General features: G+C 38.5%; 2 protein-coding genes across 3 annotated transcripts in view; both read right to left on the reverse strand.

Annotated features, from left to right (window-relative positions):
* Nucleotides 1-790: 790 nt before the first annotated feature.
* On the reverse strand, nucleotides 791-6,727 carry dlx1a (distal-less homeobox 1a). Its single transcript, XM_085986199.1, has 3 exons — nucleotides 2,952-6,727; nucleotides 2,439-2,638; nucleotides 791-1,699 (listed from the first exon to the last, which is right to left on the reverse strand). Exons 1-3 carry the CDS (start codon nucleotides 3,259-3,261, stop codon nucleotides 1,448-1,450), a joined length of 762 nt encoding a protein of 253 aa, XP_085842325.1. The 5' UTR covers nucleotides 3,262-6,727; the 3' UTR covers nucleotides 791-1,447.
* A 2,769-nt stretch (nucleotides 6,728-9,496) lies between these two features.
* Nucleotides 9,497-20,739, reverse strand: part of metap1d (methionyl aminopeptidase type 1D (mitochondrial)) — a 145,272-nt gene continuing 134,029 nt past the window's right edge. The window contains exons 8-10 of one of the 2 annotated variants that reach the window (XM_085986197.1): nucleotides 11,591-11,638; nucleotides 9,970-10,048; nucleotides 9,497-9,814 (exon numbers count right to left, since the gene is read on the reverse strand). In XM_085986197.1, coding sequence (XP_085842323.1) covers nucleotides 9,730-9,814; nucleotides 9,970-10,048; nucleotides 11,591-11,638 — 212 coding nt within the window. In that variant the 3' untranslated portion in view covers nucleotides 9,497-9,729. The remainder of the gene's footprint in view (nucleotides 9,815-9,969; nucleotides 10,049-11,590; nucleotides 11,639-20,739) is intronic. The other variant, XM_085986198.1, reaches the window with a different exon arrangement.

Below are 20,739 nucleotides of genomic sequence, written 5' to 3' on the forward strand. Positions count from 1 at the left end.
GGTAGTAAATCGGGCACAGCTTGCTGAAAAAGCACAGTTAGCCCATCAACCCCAAACAACAGTCCCTTTGAAGTTCCCAATTTGTTCCTTCCAGAAATGACACAGCTTTCAACTCCTCTGAACGAACCGCAGGGTTTTTATCTGCAGCACCTGCTTCTCTTACCCATTATTTAGTTAACATAGTAGTAGCTTCCTGTCAGTCAACGCAGAAAAAGAGATTTATTGTGCCCCAAGAAATATATAAAAGAGCTTATAAGAGCGATAGACACGTCTGAAAAGCAATAAGTGCTTTAATTGCTGCAAAAATAATTGCATCCAATTTAAAGTAGCACAGGTTAGACGTGACACTGAAACTAACGTTTGACTGTGACAAAATAATCCGACCCTAAATCATGAGCGGTAGGTGTGGTCAGCTACAATGCGAATTATACTATTCAAACGTATAGTATCTTAGATTCCCACATTTGGGCTATTTTGCAGTTAATATAAAACGAAATTGCACATGAGGTGAAATTCAAAAAATAACTTTACGATAACCCGCTGGCCTTGTATGCATTTAAATATAAAAATAAATGTTGCTGGCACCTGAAAAAAAATCTGGAAAGTTCATTCGATTTTCCGAGTAGCTATTCCTAACAGACTGAGGGTGATGTTTGGTCTCTTCGCCTAGTTATTGTAATATGCAAAGTGGAGAAGATGTCATTATTGCAATCGTTGGGATGGTAGTAAATGTATCATGGCAAGAATTCCCTACAGTTCTGTATTAATACATTTGGAATGAGCACACGGAGGCTTTCATAATGCAAACGTCGTTGTTTAAAATCATAATTTTACTGTCTTGAATGGACTTTATAATATATTTACAAAGATTCAAAGATACAAAGCAATAAGTTAACATTATCAATATAAAACTAAACCTTTACATTTAGAACGCTAGACACAGTGTTTTTCAGCATCACGTTTCAATTTCACAGGTAAATATTAAGATCCCATTTCACAATGCATCATGTACACTCCACACAAAACAAAAACACGCTAAATCTGTGCAACATATTTAAATAATATATACAAAAACGGTGACCGCGTGCAGTAAGAACTTCCCACTGTTGTGAATTCTGCGCTGCATAACCAGTCATTTGTTTACAGACCTAAAATCCTAAATGGGGAGAATGTACTCGATACAAAGCCTGCCTATTTTGGAATAGGATGAATACAAGGAATTTGCAACAAAGGCTTTCTAACTGTCCCAGGGAGGTATGCCTCGGAGTCTTCGTGCTGACAGTCTGTTCTAAACGTGATCTGATAGAGATTTCGCCGATCTGTCAGCTGGCAGCATTGGGAACTCGCTCCGCATCACATCTGTGCGTGTCTGCTAAGGGCATGATGCACTTCAGAAACTGCTTTCTTGGATTAGTGTCCTTGCTTAAACAGGGCGAGGGCGGTTATCTTACATCAGTTGGGGCTGTTGCATAGATTCCTGGTGCGCTGGAGGGTACCACGATGTGTAGCTGGGGATGTAGTTTCCCGGGGTCCCTGTGGAGTTCTTGCCGGCAGATGAGGCGTTCCAGACGGGTGGAACTGGAGGGGAGGATCCGGATAGGCCCCTACCATTAGCAAGGGCGCTGTTCTCTAATGCACCATTACCCTGTTTCATCAGCTTTTTAAACTTAGAGCGCTTGTTCTGGAACCAAATCTTTACCTGTATAATATAAAACATGTTTTAAGTATTAAAACTTAAAAAAGATTACAACAGACAAGAGTTTCACTTTTCTCAGTCCTTCAAGAATATATATAAACAAACATATCTCAATACAAGCATTTAAATGTTAAAATTAACACATGTTTAGAAAGTTTATAATTGGTCATGTTGTACATACTCTTGCCCATGTCCTGTTATCTTAAATAGTTCCAAAATATTTACAAAAAGCCTTTGTACCAAGCAGTCATTTCGGCCACACGGATGAGTTCTTCTAGATGGGTACAACACTTCAAACAGACAGAAACTATCATGTAATATTTTGAGCAATATGACGCATTTCTTGTAGTAACTTGCTGAAATTGTTGCCCAAACAATTCGGTATGGTGTAAAACATACGATCCATGCTGCGTTCTCTTTAATGGACAGATTGTTGGTGCGTATATGAGAATAGTCCCGTCATGTCTGTGCCATTTAATGGATTTGAGTTGCATTTTATTGCAATGCTTCAACTTCCTCTGATGTAAACGCATACTTGGATTTATGCCTGGTAACACACACTTGTGTGTTTTTTTAAACTTGATGTAAACTCTGTATTAAAGTAAAGTTGCCAGAGTTTATATGGTTTTACATTTCAACTTCACTTTACCGATGCCTGGTTTTGCTCGGCAGTGTGATTTATTCGATGTAATACTGGGACGAACAGATGAGCTTTGCATTTTAGTTTAATTATCTCTGTTACCTGTGTCTGTGTCAACCCCAGAGAAGCAGCAAGTTCGGCTCTTTCAGGCAGAGCCAGGTATTGAGTTTGTTGGAACCGTCTGTTCAAAGCTTGCAGCTGTAGACTGGAATAAATGGTTCGGGGTTTGCGGATCTTTTTCCCTTTCCCATTAAACCTGACTTCCCCACTCTCCACCACGGTACCTTTATCTGATTCTGCTCCTAAAAGAAAAAAATAGACATAACAATGCAAATCCAAAGCATAATTGCCTCCAACAGAATAACAACGCATTTAACACAGCAGTTAAAAGTTTGTCTATTTTTACTAGTGACGGTTTACGTATAATTACCCATAATTGCATGCATTGTTTATAGCATTACGCAATAAATAATTACAAAGATCAGAGGCAGAATGATGCGAACTTGTGTGCTACAAATTTCCTCACTGGGCTGGTTCAACACTAACATACTGCCCCTCACTCACGGATTTTACAGCAAATTAGATTTAGCAACTGACTGATTCGGCCGTTCTTACCTGTGTCCTCTAATCGTGTATGGGCTAGATTCGAGCTGCTTTGGTACGACTGCACTGAACTGATATAAGGGTTAGTGGAATGGTTGTTCACTGAGTTGACATAGGGGTAACCCAGAGATCGTGAGAAGGATGAAGCAGTGTTGTAGGAGCTGTCATGTTGAGAGTGGCCGGCAGAATGTAAACAGTGCATGGAGTAATGTCCGTGAGACATGGGAGGCGACATTTGTTGACTTGGTGGCCCAAACTCCATAAAAACTGCTTTACCCGAGACGGGGCTGTTGAGGTTTTCTGACATTGTAGTCATGGTCATCGTTCGCCTCCCAGCTTGTCACTTCACTTCTTTTTCTTCCACTACTCCCTCCGGCCGAGAAGGATCCCAATTTAAGCGAATCTGATTTTTTTCACTTTCCATTCATAAGAAAATGGAGTTTTTGGGTTGACAAAGTCGAGGCATGATGCTGTGAATACACACAAACTCGCCTGACTCGATACCTCATGAATATTCATCAACGCTGTACGCTGATAGGTCTACTTTCACCACGTGCTCTTCTGATTGGCTACATCCGAGGTTCGCTCTGCCAGACGGAGGAAAAAATCCTCAGTGAAAGTGGAGGGAAATTGGTCCAAATAGTTAAGTCATTTTAAAATAAAGGTTCTAGCTAACATTTTTAATCAGACGATTTCAAGAATAACGTTTTGTTGCTAACAATGCAATGTTGTAGTTGTAAGACCTCAATTGAAAACATTTTTTGATAATTAAAAATGAGTGCAATACTGCCACACAATAATAACCAGTCTTGTAAATATCCAAAATATTGTTAAAATGCGATGCAATGATTTTAATAACAGGTTCTTACAGTATTAACTACTGTAAGATATTTACTTTTGTTGATTTTACGCTTAATGTTTCAAAACTGAAAGGACTTCTTTAATGCCTTAAGAGTTGATATATAAGAAACTTATTGCGTTATCTTCGCCAACAGAACAACAATCACTGCACTTCACAAAGTAACTCATTGCCTAAGACCTTTCAGAAAGTTCGGTGTGAATTTGGCGATATAAATGCAGGCAATTATGATGTACTGAATTAGAAATGAAGAGCTTGGTCGCAATGTAAACATGTTGTCGACGGTACATTTACTTGCTCTATAAAGAAGCCACAACTAGTCTAATATTTTAATTACCTGTATTGAAATTATGTTATAGGTGAAACCTATCCATAGATTTTCCTTTACTCCAAACTTAATTAGAAATGGAGACGTAGCCATAATGGCAAACCTAGCAAACGGCCGAACTATTCCAATTGTGTTACTATTCTATAATTGTAAGGACTAACATAAACATGCAAACTACAATAAAATCAAAGCATATGAGCAACATCTAATATAGAATTAAAAAGTCTGTTTAACGCTGTACTCACTTAAATGGTATTTACTGTAGTATTTAAAAAGGTATCGCTTGTGATGGAGCAAAACTGCATATATCAAGAAGTGATATGGTGAAAGACCACACGTGTGTATGCAGCAGTTACTGATTCATTTGATTAAATGCCAGTCTCAAGAGCTCTGATAAACAGCCGAAGGCGGCTCCTATTTGCATAACTCTGATGCTTAATTTTCATACGCATAATTAGCCATATATTTAACACCAATTGCAACATCCAATCCTTTCATCGTTAAACAAGTGAGCCAAACCATAGCATGGAGATGCCTGTGTGCGGGCATCAGATTTAAAAGAATTATGTAGCATATTGATGATACATGGAGGTTTTTGTATGTCACATACGACCCGAGAATGATATAAAATATCTAGAAAAGCATACTTCAATGTGGGAGATTAATTACACTGTTTTGTTTGAAGGGCGAATAAAAGGTACTTAAAATGCATTTTCGGGTTTAAATACTTCACATACAGCGATAAACGGTGTAATTTGAATCCTGATGAGACACTGGCGGTCAGTAAGTGTAAACCATGGCTGATGTAACACAAATGCGTACAACTGGAATAAATATTAAAAGCTTAAGTGATTTTTAACGCACCGATAGTTTAAATGATAAAATGTCGATTTTTAACATACGTTGGGCATTTTCGAAGTTTTACATATTTTTCTTCCATAATAAGTTCTGTACCATTTCCCTCCTTTTCTACAGGAAATTCGAATTATTTTTGTGCTTTTGCAGAATTTAGACTGAAGAAATTATGTTTATTTGCAATCTAACGGTACTCATTCCATAATACGTTAACTTAAAGTCGATCTATGTGACAGTAAAATAAAAAAATAAAACAGGGTTTACTTCTCAAGGCCGCACTCAGTTAACGCAGGTCTCACTGCAATCAACAAATGAGGAGCGATTTCTTAAGGACTCCTGCAAAACACAATATAAATGTGCTTCCACTATTTTTCCCAAATAACCCTTATTAATTTGCATTTCTGTAATGGAAGGAAAGATTCACACAAACATTTATGTGGCACATTTTTGTTCTTCAATATATCGTACTTTCTTGTAATTCAATCATTTAGAACGCGTCTTTTTTCATACAAAATTTGAAGGAAATGCATGTTTTCCTCCAATAAATGAAAAATGTTTTAGCATTTTGTCAAACAGGTTGTAGAGATAAATTACACCACTTCTCAGTAGCACTAAAGTAATTGCCTTGCTACTGTTCAACGGTTTCAAGATTCTGTGAATTCAGATTTTTGCTGTCCTGCTGTTAATAAATTTCCCGAACATTATCAGTAGGTGAAAAGCTCTTTCACGTTCCAACCCGTTGCTTCGCCTAACGTCACCGGCTGAGAACTGCAATAAAACACTGAAGAATTGACCGTGAACATTTGCATGTCAGCTGCAGAAACAGTGCCCGGCCCCGAATGAAATATTTAATTACAGTCAACTGCTTAGGTCTATTCTGTATTTTGAATAAGTCTGTTCTTGGCCAAGCCAATTAAGCACTAAAATTGCGGCTCTACAAATTGATATGCATATTTATTCATGTGTTGGGTTCATAAAAATATTTGTACTGTAGGCATGTTCAACATCTCTCGCTGCCAATGAAGCTTGTTAGTGTGTGTTTTGTTTACAGAGACGAGAAACGTGTAAAAGACACTCACTTAAGTCTACAGGTTAAAAATACGTTTTTACACATCTGATTTTTTCCCAAAATTATACTTTAGTTTCAAAATTATCACATTTTGACGAGCTTTGAACCAAGATCCAAACTTGAGAAGGTCTAGTTACACCACATGCATTGATCAAGAAAAAAAATCGACGTTTTCTTTCAAATGTATTTGATTATACAAATGCTCCGGCAATGTTACATTAAACTATATTTACATGGATATCAATTAGGATGTCATAGCAAATTATTCTATCTTTAAAAATAATTTTATACATGATTCAGTTTTCAATTGAATTATAGATTACATCGGACAATTAGGTCATAAGATCAAAAACGAGTCAACAATTTTGTTGTAATCTCGAGTATAGTTAGAACGTGATTGCATACACCTCTTAGCAAGGAATTCAGTGCAAATATGCACTTCTCGAGCTGGATTGAGGAAACCTGTCTCTGAATCTATCGCCAGCTAAAAACAGAAATAACTCGGCACCTGTTTCAGATGAAATTTACACCACGAACAGTTCAGTTGTCGATTTGGTTCAATTCCTCTAATATTTAAAATGAACAGAGACGTTTTTATCTAAAGATCTTGTAAACAGGCAGAATTAATCTGCTCTGAAACCCACTCGGGGCTAACGTGACAATCTTACTTAATTCTTCCGACGTGTGTGTGATTGTGTCCAGATGCCACACGAATCCCAACAGCACTAAGACCTATTTTCCCAAGATTTTTATACCAGGAAATATCTAAAGTACAACAAACCTATACATATAAGAATGCATTGAACCACCGTTGTCGCACTTAAACGATTTGTTGTTTTTTCCGCGTGAAAACTGAACAATTAATGTCTGATCACAATTGTTTAAAAAGTCAGTTGTAAAACGGGGGTTCTTAATCACAGTGCTGCTTTAATCAAAAGTATGTTCAATCGTTTGTAATGATTTTACTTGTTTGCATTATCACAAGTATTCAGAAGACACTTGCCCGTTTAACTTGGAAATAAGTATATATTTCTTATAAAACGATACTAAACAAACAATACACGATCTTACGTATGATCCTTTAGCATTCAGCGTATTTGAAAGCAACTACACGCAAGGTATGACTCTGATTGACTATCTGCATGCGCGCTACTAGAATTAATAATTTAATTACACGCACAATTAAAGTGCCAAATCTCGTTTCTGCATACTTATGCTTTTACCACCTTTAATGAACCTTACCCCACCCCACACCAAAAAAGGTTCATTAACAACAATTTGTTTGATTTGAACATTTATTTGTTTTTTTCTCCCAATAAAAATTACGGCTATGAGTACACACGAATTTTTAAAAATGGCGTAAACTTTCAACAAGATTTTTATAACCCGTGAAATTGAACGTATAAACAAACTGCAAGACACTATATGTGACGAGGGAAATCAGCCAAATAATTCTACGTAAACGGTTATTATTTTCTTGCTGGGAATAGTTACAGTCCTATATTTATTTTACAGTTCAATGATGATATGTACCTATGACATTCGCTCTTTCCAAGCTTTACAAACACTTAAACACAGCTTTCATATGAAACGTTTCCCTCTTGAAGTGATGACTTAATTTGTTTAAATGCAGTCTTACTGAAAATAGGCTGTCAAAAAAGCTAAAAAATCGCAGAGTATGATTTAAAGTACACAAGGTTCTATAACATACTAGATTAAACGTGCAATACACATACATACATAGATTACATAAATGCTCATTACAGATTTACAGTTCAATAATTATCGATAGGACAGGTTGGGCTTACAATAGGCAAATACCTGTATATTGCAATAGGGGTCAGCGACAAGGTTTACAATATATCTCGGAAATAAACGAGAAGCTCGTGTGTCTGCTGACTGACCAATACAGAAACAAGTGGTTGAGGTACCAAACGTCACCTCTAGATACATCAATGAAGTGATACGTGTTTAAATGATTTCTCGATTTCACATTAATTTGGAGGCTAAGCAAAGGTAGATTTTAAAATATAAATGTGCTAAAAGTTTCAACAGTCCTGGCTAAGGCATAAGTGATTCCTGAAATCAATTAATTCAGTTTTTGTGTGTTTTTAACAAAAAAAAATTGTACAGTACGGAAACAAACTAAGGGATTCGTGATCATATCTTGATTGATTTCCCAAACCCAGAAAATGCACTTGCAGATTCTGAAGGAGTTGGCAAGTATACTAAACTTACCGATAACATGTCAACGTCCTTCATACAATACAAACAACCCAACTATCACGAGGAATACGCGAGTCCTAACACAACTGGAGGAACACACTAATCTGTTTCATTGCAAAATGAAACACATGATGTTGATAGTATAAAAATACAGTTTTATCATTTATTTATCCAATCACTCATATCTTTATGTTGTCAGTCTTCTGTGTATCCATAACTAATTAGATTGCAGCTCATCTCTAATTAATATTTGAATGTACAATTTTGAAATCTCCAGATCGGGTATGTGAAAAGAACTTTCCACCCCGTCCTCTACAGTATATACACGGATAACCCACCATTCTGGATAGGACATGAAGACAGCCAAACAAATCCCGTCGTCATTAGCTCAATTACAGATTTCCAAACGTGCAGAACGATAGTGAAGATAATTTGTGCAATTCAAGACCACGTCAACTAACAAAGATGTTCCCGGCATTATGAACACATCACATGTATTCTCTGGAAACAGAGGTCTTTATATCAAATCTATTAATTATTTTGATTATCTGCTGACCATTATATTTCACAATATATTGATACAAACTTTTCAACCAGTCCGTCCCATGGCATTCAATACTGACATTAATCCGTTTTTATTTTATATGACACACACGTAAGGTCTTCAAAGTACATCAACTGTTCCTTCTTCAGACACTGCACAATTTATACTAATTCACATTTTAATTGGCAATGATGTGAATTGTTGTCGAAGTAGTTAAACCCACGTGGATGTAATCCTGATATACCAAATGGTTAATAATTTGTTGCTCAATCTGTAAATACCAGTACGGTTAATCTTGTTATACGCAGCTTTTTGTTTTGCCTATCCTATCCTATCAAATCTAACTAAGTCGTATTTCAGCAGTTTCTCTTCAGTTTACATTCCTCAAAGCCAAAATCAACCCAGCTCTTCATTTAAACGTACAGAGAAGTTGCACTTTCCTTTTACAATAGGTTTTAAGCTTAAACTGCAATAGGCGGCCAGGCAACACCCTAACCTGCTAGTTTAAACTGATCCATATTGTCCGTTCATACCAGTCAGCAAAGAACTGAGGTCGCATCCTGCTCAACACATATAACACACAAAGCCATTGGAAGCTCGATGGTACACTTCACTCATATTTTCTCGACCAGCTGCAGTTCTGGCACCAAATACACATGACACAGCATTTACTGGGTCCTTATTTTCAAAATATTTATTAAAACGGCGCAGTAAACATGGTATGTCATAAACTCTGTTAATGGGAAAAGTATCAAATTCCAAACGCGACAAATTTCCTTTAGTCAACTTCGACCTGGCTTCAGTGAACGCAGTGTCCACCAGCGACGTTCACAACCGTGCGGTCTTGAAACCCTCTGGGTAGAAAGTCATTTTAATGCTGTGTCTGCAACGAGTCCCTGGTTTTCCTGTTTACCCTTGATCTTCCTCCGGCAATTTGGTTAGAATTTCTGCTCCTTCTGATGTTATTAGTATAGTGTGCTCGAACTGCGCTGATCTTAAAAATAACAGAATTTAAGAAAATATATAAAAATACACCATTTGGGAAATAATGCAACAAATACATTTTAGCAGACGACTGCTGGTAGCAAATATTGGTAAGATAAAACATAATTCCTAAAATAAAACAAACTATAAAGTTATTATCAGCACCTAAGATCATCAGCAGAAGCTGCGGTCCATCCGTCCTGCAAGATTCTAAACTCTGGGGATCCCTCCATCAGAATTGGTTCTAGAATTCAAATACATACAAGGAGAGTGAGACATCTACCACAGGAAATGGAGCCCCAGATGCCAGATGTATTTTTCTTTCACGATTACTTGTGCATACTATAACCAGAGTAAAAATGTAGTTAGAGGAAAAGTTAGAACTATAAAAGATAAAATTAGTGGTAATTTTGATGAAACTAAAATAGCACACCAGGACAGTAAGGCTGGAAGGGATAAATAAAAAGGAGAAAAGTAAAGTTAAAGTAGATGTGAACAAGAACTTCTTTATTCAAGGACTGATAAATGCTTGGTATAATCTTCTAATCAGGGTTCGAGAGACAAAAATATTAGGGCTGTTCAAAACACATGACATGAATTGTTTCATATTCATTAAATATTTTATTAAAAGACCCCGAACCAATTTTAAAACTTTACACTAATGCTGCTGTTACACAAATCAATGTGAAGTAGTTCTCTCAGCTGCCTTTATGTCAGAATTTTGACTCTATTTCATGCTGTGTCAACCACATTATAACGGCTAATGGTGGTATACTGCAGTGTAGTGGTCTCAGCTCAGCCTAACCAGCCAGGCATCAGTGTTTAAATTACAGTTGGATGCTTGGATGGGAGAGATAGGGTACTGGGAACATAGGAACAGGAGTAGGCCATTCAGCCCCCTCAAACCTGTTTCGTCATTCAATTAGATCATGGCTGATCTGTATCTTAATTTCATCTACCCACCTTGGTTCCATAACCCTTAATACCCTTACCTAACAAAAATCCATCAATCTCAGTTTTGAAATTTTCAATTGACCTAGCCTCAACAGCTTTTTAGAGGAGAGTTCCAGATTTCCACTACCCTTTGTTTGAAGAAGTGCTTCCTGACATCACCCCTGAATGGCCAAGCTCTAATTTTAAGCTTATTCCCCCTTGTTCTGGACCCACCCACCAGAGGAAAGAGTTTCTCTCTTTCTTCCCTATCAACTCCTTTGATCATCTTACACACCTCAATTAGATCACCCCTTAATCTTCTTTCATCAAGGGATGAGCTTCAATGGATTAAAATGCCCTTTCTCATTCTTCACTTTTTTATGTTCTTATGAAAATGTTGTTACTTACATATAAACATTGTTATTTTTGAATAAGGTGTATGAAAGAAGTGAGAAAGAATTATTGTTAAACTACATGCTAAAATCTTCAGGGTGTGGTAACCAGAAATATATTAACCCAAATATTCTAATCCACAAAAATACACTGGCAAAATAGGCAAAACAAAACTGAACCACTTTACATTTATCAGCAAATGCTTTTTAACAACTGTAAAATCTAATGCAATTTTCATCAAGATTATGTTATTGTAATATTAAGGCAGAAAAAAGCTCATACAACTTTAGGTAATTTCATCCTAATGGGAGTTGTAGAGCTTAAGTAACATGTCTGTTATTTCCTCAGAGAAAGAATAATGCAATTTGGCTTTTTTAGAAACCGATTCCTGGACTAACAGGCCTTTGGAAATGCATTTTAAGTAGTGAAGGTTATCAGCTACAGTGATGACAATATTTACCTATAGTAAATGTCATTCCCTCTTCCATCACCAGGTCATTGGTATTAGCTGTTATAATGACAGAAACAAAGTTTTGTGAGTTACTTATGCTGGTTACCTGAGAGGTATATCATATCTAACAACTAGACATGATATACACTGCTGAAAGTTCTTAATGCATTACAATGTATTTCTCTAAAGGTTTATCTACCTACATCTGCTTGGTAATGAATCAAAATCAAAACAAAAATCCAAACAAGTCAATTTGTATTCAGTTGTGTGAGTTAATACCACATAATCTCTCAAAATCTGAAATAGCTGCAATGCTTAGCACATTTCAAAGGCTCATTTATTTTTTGTTATGTAATGCAACTCAGGACAAAGTTGACAGATCCCATTATTAAGATACATATGTCACAAAACTGAAATTTATTGGTAAGAAAATAGTTGATTATGCGGGACACTGTGTTCAAATAGGATAAATAAACGATTGCTTTTCCCCCCTCTTCATTTCTACTAATGAAACACTATTAGTTGCGATTTTAAACAATTGCATTTTAAAACTTTCTTGTATAAGCCACACAACACCCTTTGTTTGGGCTCATGCTTGCGCAAGTCAAAGAGATTTCATTAAACATAGAGTAATGGCTCCACTCCAGCAAACATGGTCGTATCTGGAATATAACATGGTTGTTCTAAGAAAGTATATGTAATGTCTATATTTAACAAATGTTTAAAATTATTTTATTTTTATAATCAGGACAACTAATTCTAAATGTGGGTTTAAATATACCAACAGATGACAGTCTGGTTTTAGCAATTGTGCACACTTTTCATAGAGAGAGAATCAAATCCAAACACATAAATCTAATTTAAGCAATGAAATGTTTTTAAATATTTTGATCATATTCATAAAATATTTCATTAAAAGATTCAAACCAAATTTAAAATTATACTAATGTTGCTGTTATACCTTTCACAAAAGAACCAGAGGGGAGAGGAGGAGAAATTCTTTTACGCAGCGAGTTGTTATTATCTGGAATTCACTGGCTGAAAGGGTGATGGAAGCAGATTCAATAGTAACTTTCAAAAGGGAATTAGATATACTTGAAAAGGAAAAAGTTGCAGAGCTATGGGGAAAGAGCAGGGGAGTGGGACTAATTGGATAGGTCTTTCAAAGAGCTGGCACAGGCATGATGGGCCGAACGGCCTCTTTCTGTGCTGTAAGATTCTATGCTTCTATACAAATCAATGCAAAGTGATTCTCTCTGCTGCCCTCATGTCAGAATTTTTACTCCATTTCATGCTGTGTAAGATGCATTATAATGGCGAACAGTGGTATACTGCAGTGTACTGGTTCTCAGCTTGGCCAAACCAGCTAGACTGCCAGGCATCACTGTGCAGGTACATGCAGCAGGGAAATATCATGTACAACATCACCATGGTTGACAGCAGAGCTGGTAATAGGATTTCCTGATATGTACCAAAACATTTATCGCCAACCAATGATGAAAGTCAGAGTGGAAAGCTCCCAGGTTTGATTTCTGATTTATGCTGTTAGTTGATCTCAGCTGGGAAGGTGATAATGACACTACAATTGGAGTGTTCACTCACCCCTAGGTTAAGGAGAGAACTTTTGGTCTGTGTTCTGAGGGAAAATCATCCAGAGTTCCTGCTCCTGGTAACTACTGAGTGACTCATGCTGGAATTGATTGTGTACAGACTTCACTTGAAAGCAAGATGGGGCTAAACTGCAAACCTCCCATAATAGAACAGCCTGCCAAAATTAGAACACACATGAATAATTGGGTGATGTAATAGAGGGCATCCATGGAACTGTATCCCAGCAAAGAGTCAATGCTTTTAGGACAGGAGAGGGCAGAAAATTGGCACAAAATACAAAAAAAATGTTAAAGGCACACAACATCCAAACCAATTGAAAGAAACAAGGGATCAATACTATTACAATAAAGAGTTTCCAAATTCCTGCTACCCTGTCTGGAAACACAATGAACACCAACATAAATCAGTAGAGATGCTTTCATCTCTCCTGAATGTCATCGCTCCTGTACATTCATTAAAAAAAAATCCTGTCTTGGAGAGCAACCTCCATATGCTGCTGTCCCCATTTAACATTTAATATCAGATGCTGGCCTTCACAGACCAACTAGGCTCTGCTGAGATCCAATTTTTGATAGTGCATTTAGTTTTCTGCAACAGAAGGCCTTAATCTGATGCTATTGGTTCCCAGCAGGTCAGACTGTTTATACTTGCGGGGGGGCAATCACGTGTCTGCCAACGGCAACATTGATCTCATGTAAAATGCGCCGTAAATGTCATCCACAAGCCAGCCATTACTATACTCCACTTGTCAGACTCTCATCTGGGAGTAATGTCAGGGTGGGCGGAAGTAGTGTGTGCAGTGTGCCAGTGACAGGTGCTTCTAGTTCATATTAACAACCTGGATTCACGAGCTCAATACAAACTGGTCAAAATCTCAGACAATATCAAACAAGGAAGGGAAACAGTTAAATCTGAAGAGGCAGCCAAGGACTTACAAAATGAGTTAGATAAACTACGAAATTGCACAGACTATTAGCAGATCAAATGTAATACAGATAAGTATAAAGTATTACACATTGGAAGAAAATAATGACCAACATCTCTACTCCATATAAGGTGTTGAAATAGCTACAAGAAAAATTGAAAGAAATCTAGGGTTAAGTAGATTTCACAATTAGTATGTCCAGTCATTCCAGAGTAGTGATTAACATGGAAAATAGAATACTGAACTGTACTGCCAAATTAGTAGAGTATGTGTTGGAGGATTTGTAGTTGTACAATGCTCTGGACTGAACATACCCCGAGTACAATTTTGGTCATGGAGAGACAAAGGAGGCATTCAAGCTCTGGAAGTGGTGCAGAAATGAGCCATGAGGTTGATCCCCAGTGTCAGAGTATGAGTTAAGAGAAAAGACTGGAGAAACTTAGGCTTCTTAGTCTTGAAAGGTGGCGATTAAGAGGGGATCTCTTAAGTACATGATAGCGAATGGTACAGAAAAGCTAAATATGGAACACTACTTCAAGTTAAACCATGAAAGGAGATCAAACTGGTAAAATGCAAATTTAAGACTGATGCTGAAAGTTCTTCACATGAAGATCAACCAATACATGTGGACAGGTTAATCAAGGCAGAGACTCTGGAATCAGAAGGACAACTGACAGGGACTGGACTGTAAGTTTGGTCTGAATGGAGAAGCTAAGTTGGTCTGAATCTGTATTTATGTAACATAGTTTAAGAAAATAGAAACCTCATGTATTGTACCAAAACACAAAAGTCTGGAAATTACTGTAGCAGTTACCTTATGAACGTTCAACTTCTTGCATTATACTGCAGCTAACAAAACATGTATTCTCAGTCAGATGCGGTGGGTCGGGACAACATGGTGTATGAGTGCCAATTTGCAATTTAGCTATGTTATACTACAAAATTGGCACCAGTGTGAACTTGGCACTACACTTGTAGTAAAATCAGCATAAACATTTTTAAATCAAAACAGACATCACCATTAACTTCTACAGCAATCAGAAAGCAGAAACATCTGATCTGTTAATATGTCCAAGCTCTTTGGATTATTTGAGATGACTCTAACAAAGCAGGAAAGAAATCTGGGAGTTTTGCTGGATAGGTCAGTAAAGCTGTCGGTTCAATGTTAGTAGGCGGTCAAGAAAGCAAATAAAATGTTGGGATGTACAGCTAAGGGTGTGATTTATGCCAAAGGAGGCAATGTTGAAGTTATATCTGGCCTTGCTGAGGCCGTATCTATAGTACTGTGTATAACCTTGGAGGAGAAGCATCCGGGAAGGCGCCGAACACCTCAAGTCTCTTCGCCGGGAGCAAGCGGAAGCCAAGCGCAGGCAGCGCAAGGAGCGCACATCAACCCAGGCACCCCACCCACCCACCCGTTCGGCCGCCGTCTGCCCCATCTGTGGCGGAGACTGTGGGTCCCGCGTTGGACTAATCAGTCACCTGCAAACTCATTTTTAATGTGGAAGCAAGTCATCCTCGGTTCCGAGGGACTGCCTAAGAAGAAGATAGCCTTGGACTCCATATTATAGGAAGGATGTACTACTGGAAGTGGTCCAGAGATGACAAGGCTGATTCTTGAACTAAGAGGGCTGCGTTATGAGAAAAGATTGTCCATCCTGGGCTTTTACTGTCTGAAGAGGAAGAGGATTGTGGAGACTTGATAAAGGTTTTAAAGATTTGCACAGGTATACAGAATTTGGATTTAAGAAAGTTCTTCTATTGGGCATAAGATTAGAGGACTGGGGGACACTGTTTAAATTTAAGCGGTGAAAGAAAAATACAAAATTTAGTCAACTGATTACTGGTGGGGAAAAGAAAACCATGGCAGGTTTTAAAAAAGGAATGGATGAATTCTTGTTGGTAAAATGGATACAAGACTATTAGTTCTAGAATCACAGTAAGATTTGGAAGGGTAGGCTAGAAGAACTAATGGTCTTCTCCTGCTCAAAATATTACTATGTTACCATGTAACCTCTGGGTTACTCTTCACAGACATTAGTATAGGAGAGGTTATATTACAATTCATATCGCTAAAGGTAATACAAGGTATAGAATGGAACTCATACTACTGTATCAATATTAATTAAGGCAAGAAAAACACACATCCCACTTTTAATCAGACTTCCCTCTAAATAATAGGATGTAAAACACAGAATTGTGAAACTACACAGCATATGAGTAGGTATCTAAAAAGAGAAAAGATAGGCTAATGTTCCGTTTTCAGACCCCTCATCAGAACCATTCTGCAGTTTTTCTTTTTATCCTCATTCATATAATGAGAAAGGCTGTAACAGTATTCAAAGTCCTAAATAAACTGGGGTTTACTTGGTTAACATTGGGCTTCTGGTTTTCTACATCTATACACCATTATTCCCTGCAATGTAAGCCACTAGGCAGCAACAGATCTCCCATCTCCAGGGTGCAGATTTAATATTGTTCTGGAGCAAAGTAATTAGAAGTTTGAGTAAAATGCCAGGTGCTGCTGAATCACATTTCTCATGCAGAGTGTTTTGCAGTGGCTGGGCTGTTCAACATGTCCTCATCAGGAGGTAACAGAAGCATTTGTGGGGGGTGGGCTTCTATTAAATTTGTCTTGAAAACAAATTACCTTTTACAATACAACTCTCAAATTGCCAAAACTGCACATTTTGCTTTTTACAAAGACAATTAAGTAAACAAATTTCACCTGCCCCCGGCACATGCATGGCTTTCCCAATAACATCTTCTACCATGAATTATAGTTGCTGGCTTGCTGTGTGTAAACACATTGTAATTTGTATCAGAAGATTTCAATTTGCGTCAGCAGGATGCAAATTCATTCCACACCAATCATGGAAACAATGTACAAGTAAAGATTTGCTTACATTGGATCAAGACTTTGCTAAACAATTCCTTCTCTCCAAATTTCATGCAAATGCATTTGATTGTACATTATTTAATAGCTGACAAATGTGATTCAGGTTTTTTGACCCATGTTATTATCTGGTTCACAAAGCAGTAAAAGGGTGGCCCAATATTAATCTGAGGACAAGTAACAAGACAATAGTCCATTAATGTATTTATGACTTATCCCTGTAGTTGTTTTGTGTAATTCCTGTTTGTGTTAGTTGTTTCTAAAAATGTGGTGATGGCCAAAATTTGCTTTCGCCAAAATAATTTTTGGAGGTAGGAATTTTGTGCGGCAAGTGGCAACATTTTAAATATTCGTATTAGTAAAAGTTATGAATACCATTAACGTTTGCGCAGGAATTGTATTTAATGAGCAGAATGCAAGGTGAGCAGTTTTTAACATTATATAAAATGAAAAGTTTTGCAGCTGGCAAATGCCCAACACACTGCAAAGCATGCTGGTTGGTTGCTTTCTGATAAATGTGAAATTTGAGTCAAGCAAAGAGGACTTATTTGATTATCTCTCAGAAAAGTTTCCATTAAGAAAAATGAATTAATCACATTCATGAAAAAGAAATCTTTTGAGCAGGCATACTGCTTCCCTATTCATTCTACAATACATAAAGATAAGATTTCAAACATAATAAGCATATTAATAATTAAGAATTCTTAAAACAAATCACAATACTTACCTATGATTTACTTCACTCTACCATTGGTGGCTGTGCCTTCAGTTGTCTAGGCCCTAAGCTCTGGAATTTCCTCCCTAAACCTCTCCGCCTTGCTACGTCTCTCTCCTCCTTTAAGACGCTCCTTAAAACCTACCTCTTTGACCAAGCTTTTGGTCACCTGTCCAAATATATCCTTATGTGGCTCCGTTTGATAATTGCTCGTGAAGCATCTTGGGATATTTTACGATGTTAACGGTGCTGTATAATTGCAAGTTGTTGTTGTTATAAATATACCCATTTAATCTTCTGATACTTCCAACAATTTTCCCATACAAAGACCTCCCGTTTTTCAGACAGTCAAGCTTGCCTCTGTTGCTTTCTTGAGGTTAAGATCCTTCAGTTAAGCCTTGTGTTGTGATGCATTCTGTGTCTTCATGAACAGAAAGTTGAAGATACAGAGAAAAGAGAAAGTGTCTCAGAACCAGTGGTAGTGACAGAAAGTGTTAAAGAGGGAAAGAGAGTTAAGTTAAAGACATACAGAAAAATAGAGATGTAAACACAAATGCTTAAAGAATGGGAGATAAGCAGATATTTAGAAAGAGACACAAATAATAGATACAGATGAGGAAAGCTAATCTGCCCACCTTAGCTTATCCATCCAGAAAGACCCTACAGTCCTCTTCCCCCATTCCCGGCACCCCTCCCCTATCATAGTATCCAACTGCTTCCAAAATTGTGTCATGGTTTGTGCCTCTAGTACCAAACCTGGAAGTTCATTGTGTATGTTGATCACTCGTGAGGAAGAACCTCCTGCCATCAGTCCTAGAAATGTCTCTTCATAGTTTGAACCTGTGTCCCCTTGTCCATGAGCAATATCATGGGTGATTATATATAATGATCTGCAGTTCCTTTGATCTTTACCTATACAGGAGTCCATATCTAGTAGAACAAGACAGAACATTATATTCATGACACTTACTCTGTGTAGGGATGGAACAAGGAAGCTAAGCTAAGACAGGGCTAAGCGATCCCACAATCAGCGAATCAGATCAAAGCTCTGCAGTCCTGCCACATCCAGTCGTGAATGGTGGTGGACCATTAAACAACTAACGGGAGGAGGAGGCTCCATGAGTATCCCAATCCTCAATGATGGTGGAGCCCAGCACGTGAGTGCAAAAGACAAGGCTGAAGCGTTTGCAACCATCTTCAGCCAGAAGTGCCGAGTGGATGGTCCATATCAGCCTCCTCCTGAGGTCCCCACCATCACAGAAGCCAGTCTTCAGCCAATTCGATTCACTCCATGTGATATCAAGAAATGGCTGAGCGCACTGGATACAGCAAAGGTATGGGCCCTGACAACATTCCAGCTATCGTGCTGAAGACTTGTGCTCCAGAACTAGCCGCACCTCTAGCCAAGCTGTTCCAGTACAGCTACAACACTGGCATCTATCCGACAATGTGAAAAACTGCCCAGGTATGTCCTATCAACAAAAAGCAGGACAAATCCAATCCGGCCAATTACCGCCCCATCAGTCTACTCTCAATCATCAGCAAAGTGATGGAAGGTGTCATTGACAGTGCTATCAAATGGCACTTACTCACCAATAACCTGCTCACTGATGCCCAATTTGGGTTCCGCCAAGACTACTCAGCTCCCGACCTCATTACAGCTTGGTCCAAACATGGACAAAGGAGCTGAATTCCAGAGGTGAGGTGAGAGTGACTGCCCTTGACATCAAGGCAGCATTTGACAGAGTCTGGCATCAAGGAGCCCTAGTAAAACTGAAGTCAATGGGAATCAGGGGGAAAATGCTCCACTGGCTGGAGTCATATCTAGCACAAAGGAAGATTGTTGTGGTGGTTGAAGGTCAATCATCACTGCCCCAGGACATCACTGCAGGAGTTCCTCAGGGCAGTGTCCTAGGCCCAGCCATCTTCAGCTGCTTCATCAATGACCTTCCCTCCAACATAAGGTCAGAAATGGGGATGTTCGCTGATGACTGCACAGTGTTCAGTGCCATTCACAACTCCTCAGATAATGAAGCAGTCCATGCCCGCATGTAACAAGACCTGGATGACGTTCAGGCTTCGGCTGATAAATGGCAGGTAATATTCACGCCACAGAAATGCCAGGCAATGACTATCTCCAACAAGCGAGAGTCTAACAACCTCCCTTTGACATTCAATGGCATTACCATCGCTGAATCCCCCACCATCAATATCCTGGGGGTCACCATTGACCAGAAACTTAACTGGACCAGCCGTATAAATACTGTGGCAACAAGAGCAGGTCAGAGGCTAGGTATTCTGTGGTGAGTGTCTTACCTCCTGACTCCCCAAAGCCTTTCCACCATCTACAAGGCACAAGTAAGGAATGTGATGGAACACTCTCCATTTGCCTCGATAAGTGCAGCTCCAACAACACTCAAGAAGCTCGACACCATCCAGGACAAAGCAGCCAGCTTGACTGGCACCCCATTCACCACCTTAAACATTCCCTCCCTCCACCACCGGCGTACAGTGGCTGCAGTGTGTACCATCTACAAGATGCACTGCAGCAACTCGCCAAGGCTTCTTAGGCAGCAGCTCCCAAAGCCGCGACCTCTTCCACCTAGAAGGACAAGGGCAGCAGGCGCATGGGAACACCACCACCTCCAAGTTCCCCTCCAAGTCACACACCATCCTGACTTGGAAGTATATTGCCGATCCTTCATCGTTGCTGGGTCAAAATCCTGGAACTCCCTACCTAACAGCACCGTGGGAGTACATTCACCACACAGACTGCAGCGGTTCAAGAAGGCGGCTCACCACCACCTTCTCAAGGGCAATTAGGGATGGGCAGTAAATGCTGGCCTTGCCAGCGACGCCCATACCCCATAAACAAATAAAAAAAATTGTAAAATACTATTTGGAATCCTGTTTAATTCTTCCCTATTCTGTACTTCAAGACATGATTAAATAATAAAAAGAAACACTTTGGTTAAAGGGCATTTACAAGTATTTATGTAAATTATTATTAT

Source organism: Somniosus microcephalus, chromosome 4, assembly GCF_052327205.1.
Source record: "Somniosus microcephalus isolate GS21.2 chromosome 4, FLI_Smic_1.0, whole genome shotgun sequence".
NCBI classification, from domain to species: domain Eukaryota; kingdom Metazoa; phylum Chordata; class Chondrichthyes; order Squaliformes; family Somniosidae; genus Somniosus; species Somniosus microcephalus.

Excerpts from the sequence above, each read along its gene's own strand:
- dlx1a (XM_085986199.1), bottom strand. The coding sequence starts at position 3,261 with ATGACCATGACTACAATGTCAGAAAACCTCAACAGCCCCGTCTCGGGT. Across the intron at positions 2,639-2,951 it reads TACACGATTAGAGGACACAG|GAGCAGAATCAGATAAAGGT; the intron begins GTAAGAACGGCC and ends TTTTTCTTTTAG. Across the intron at positions 1,700-2,438 it reads TGGGGTTGACACAGACACAG|GTAAAGATTTGGTTCCAGAA; the intron begins GTAACAGAGATA and ends TATATTATACAG.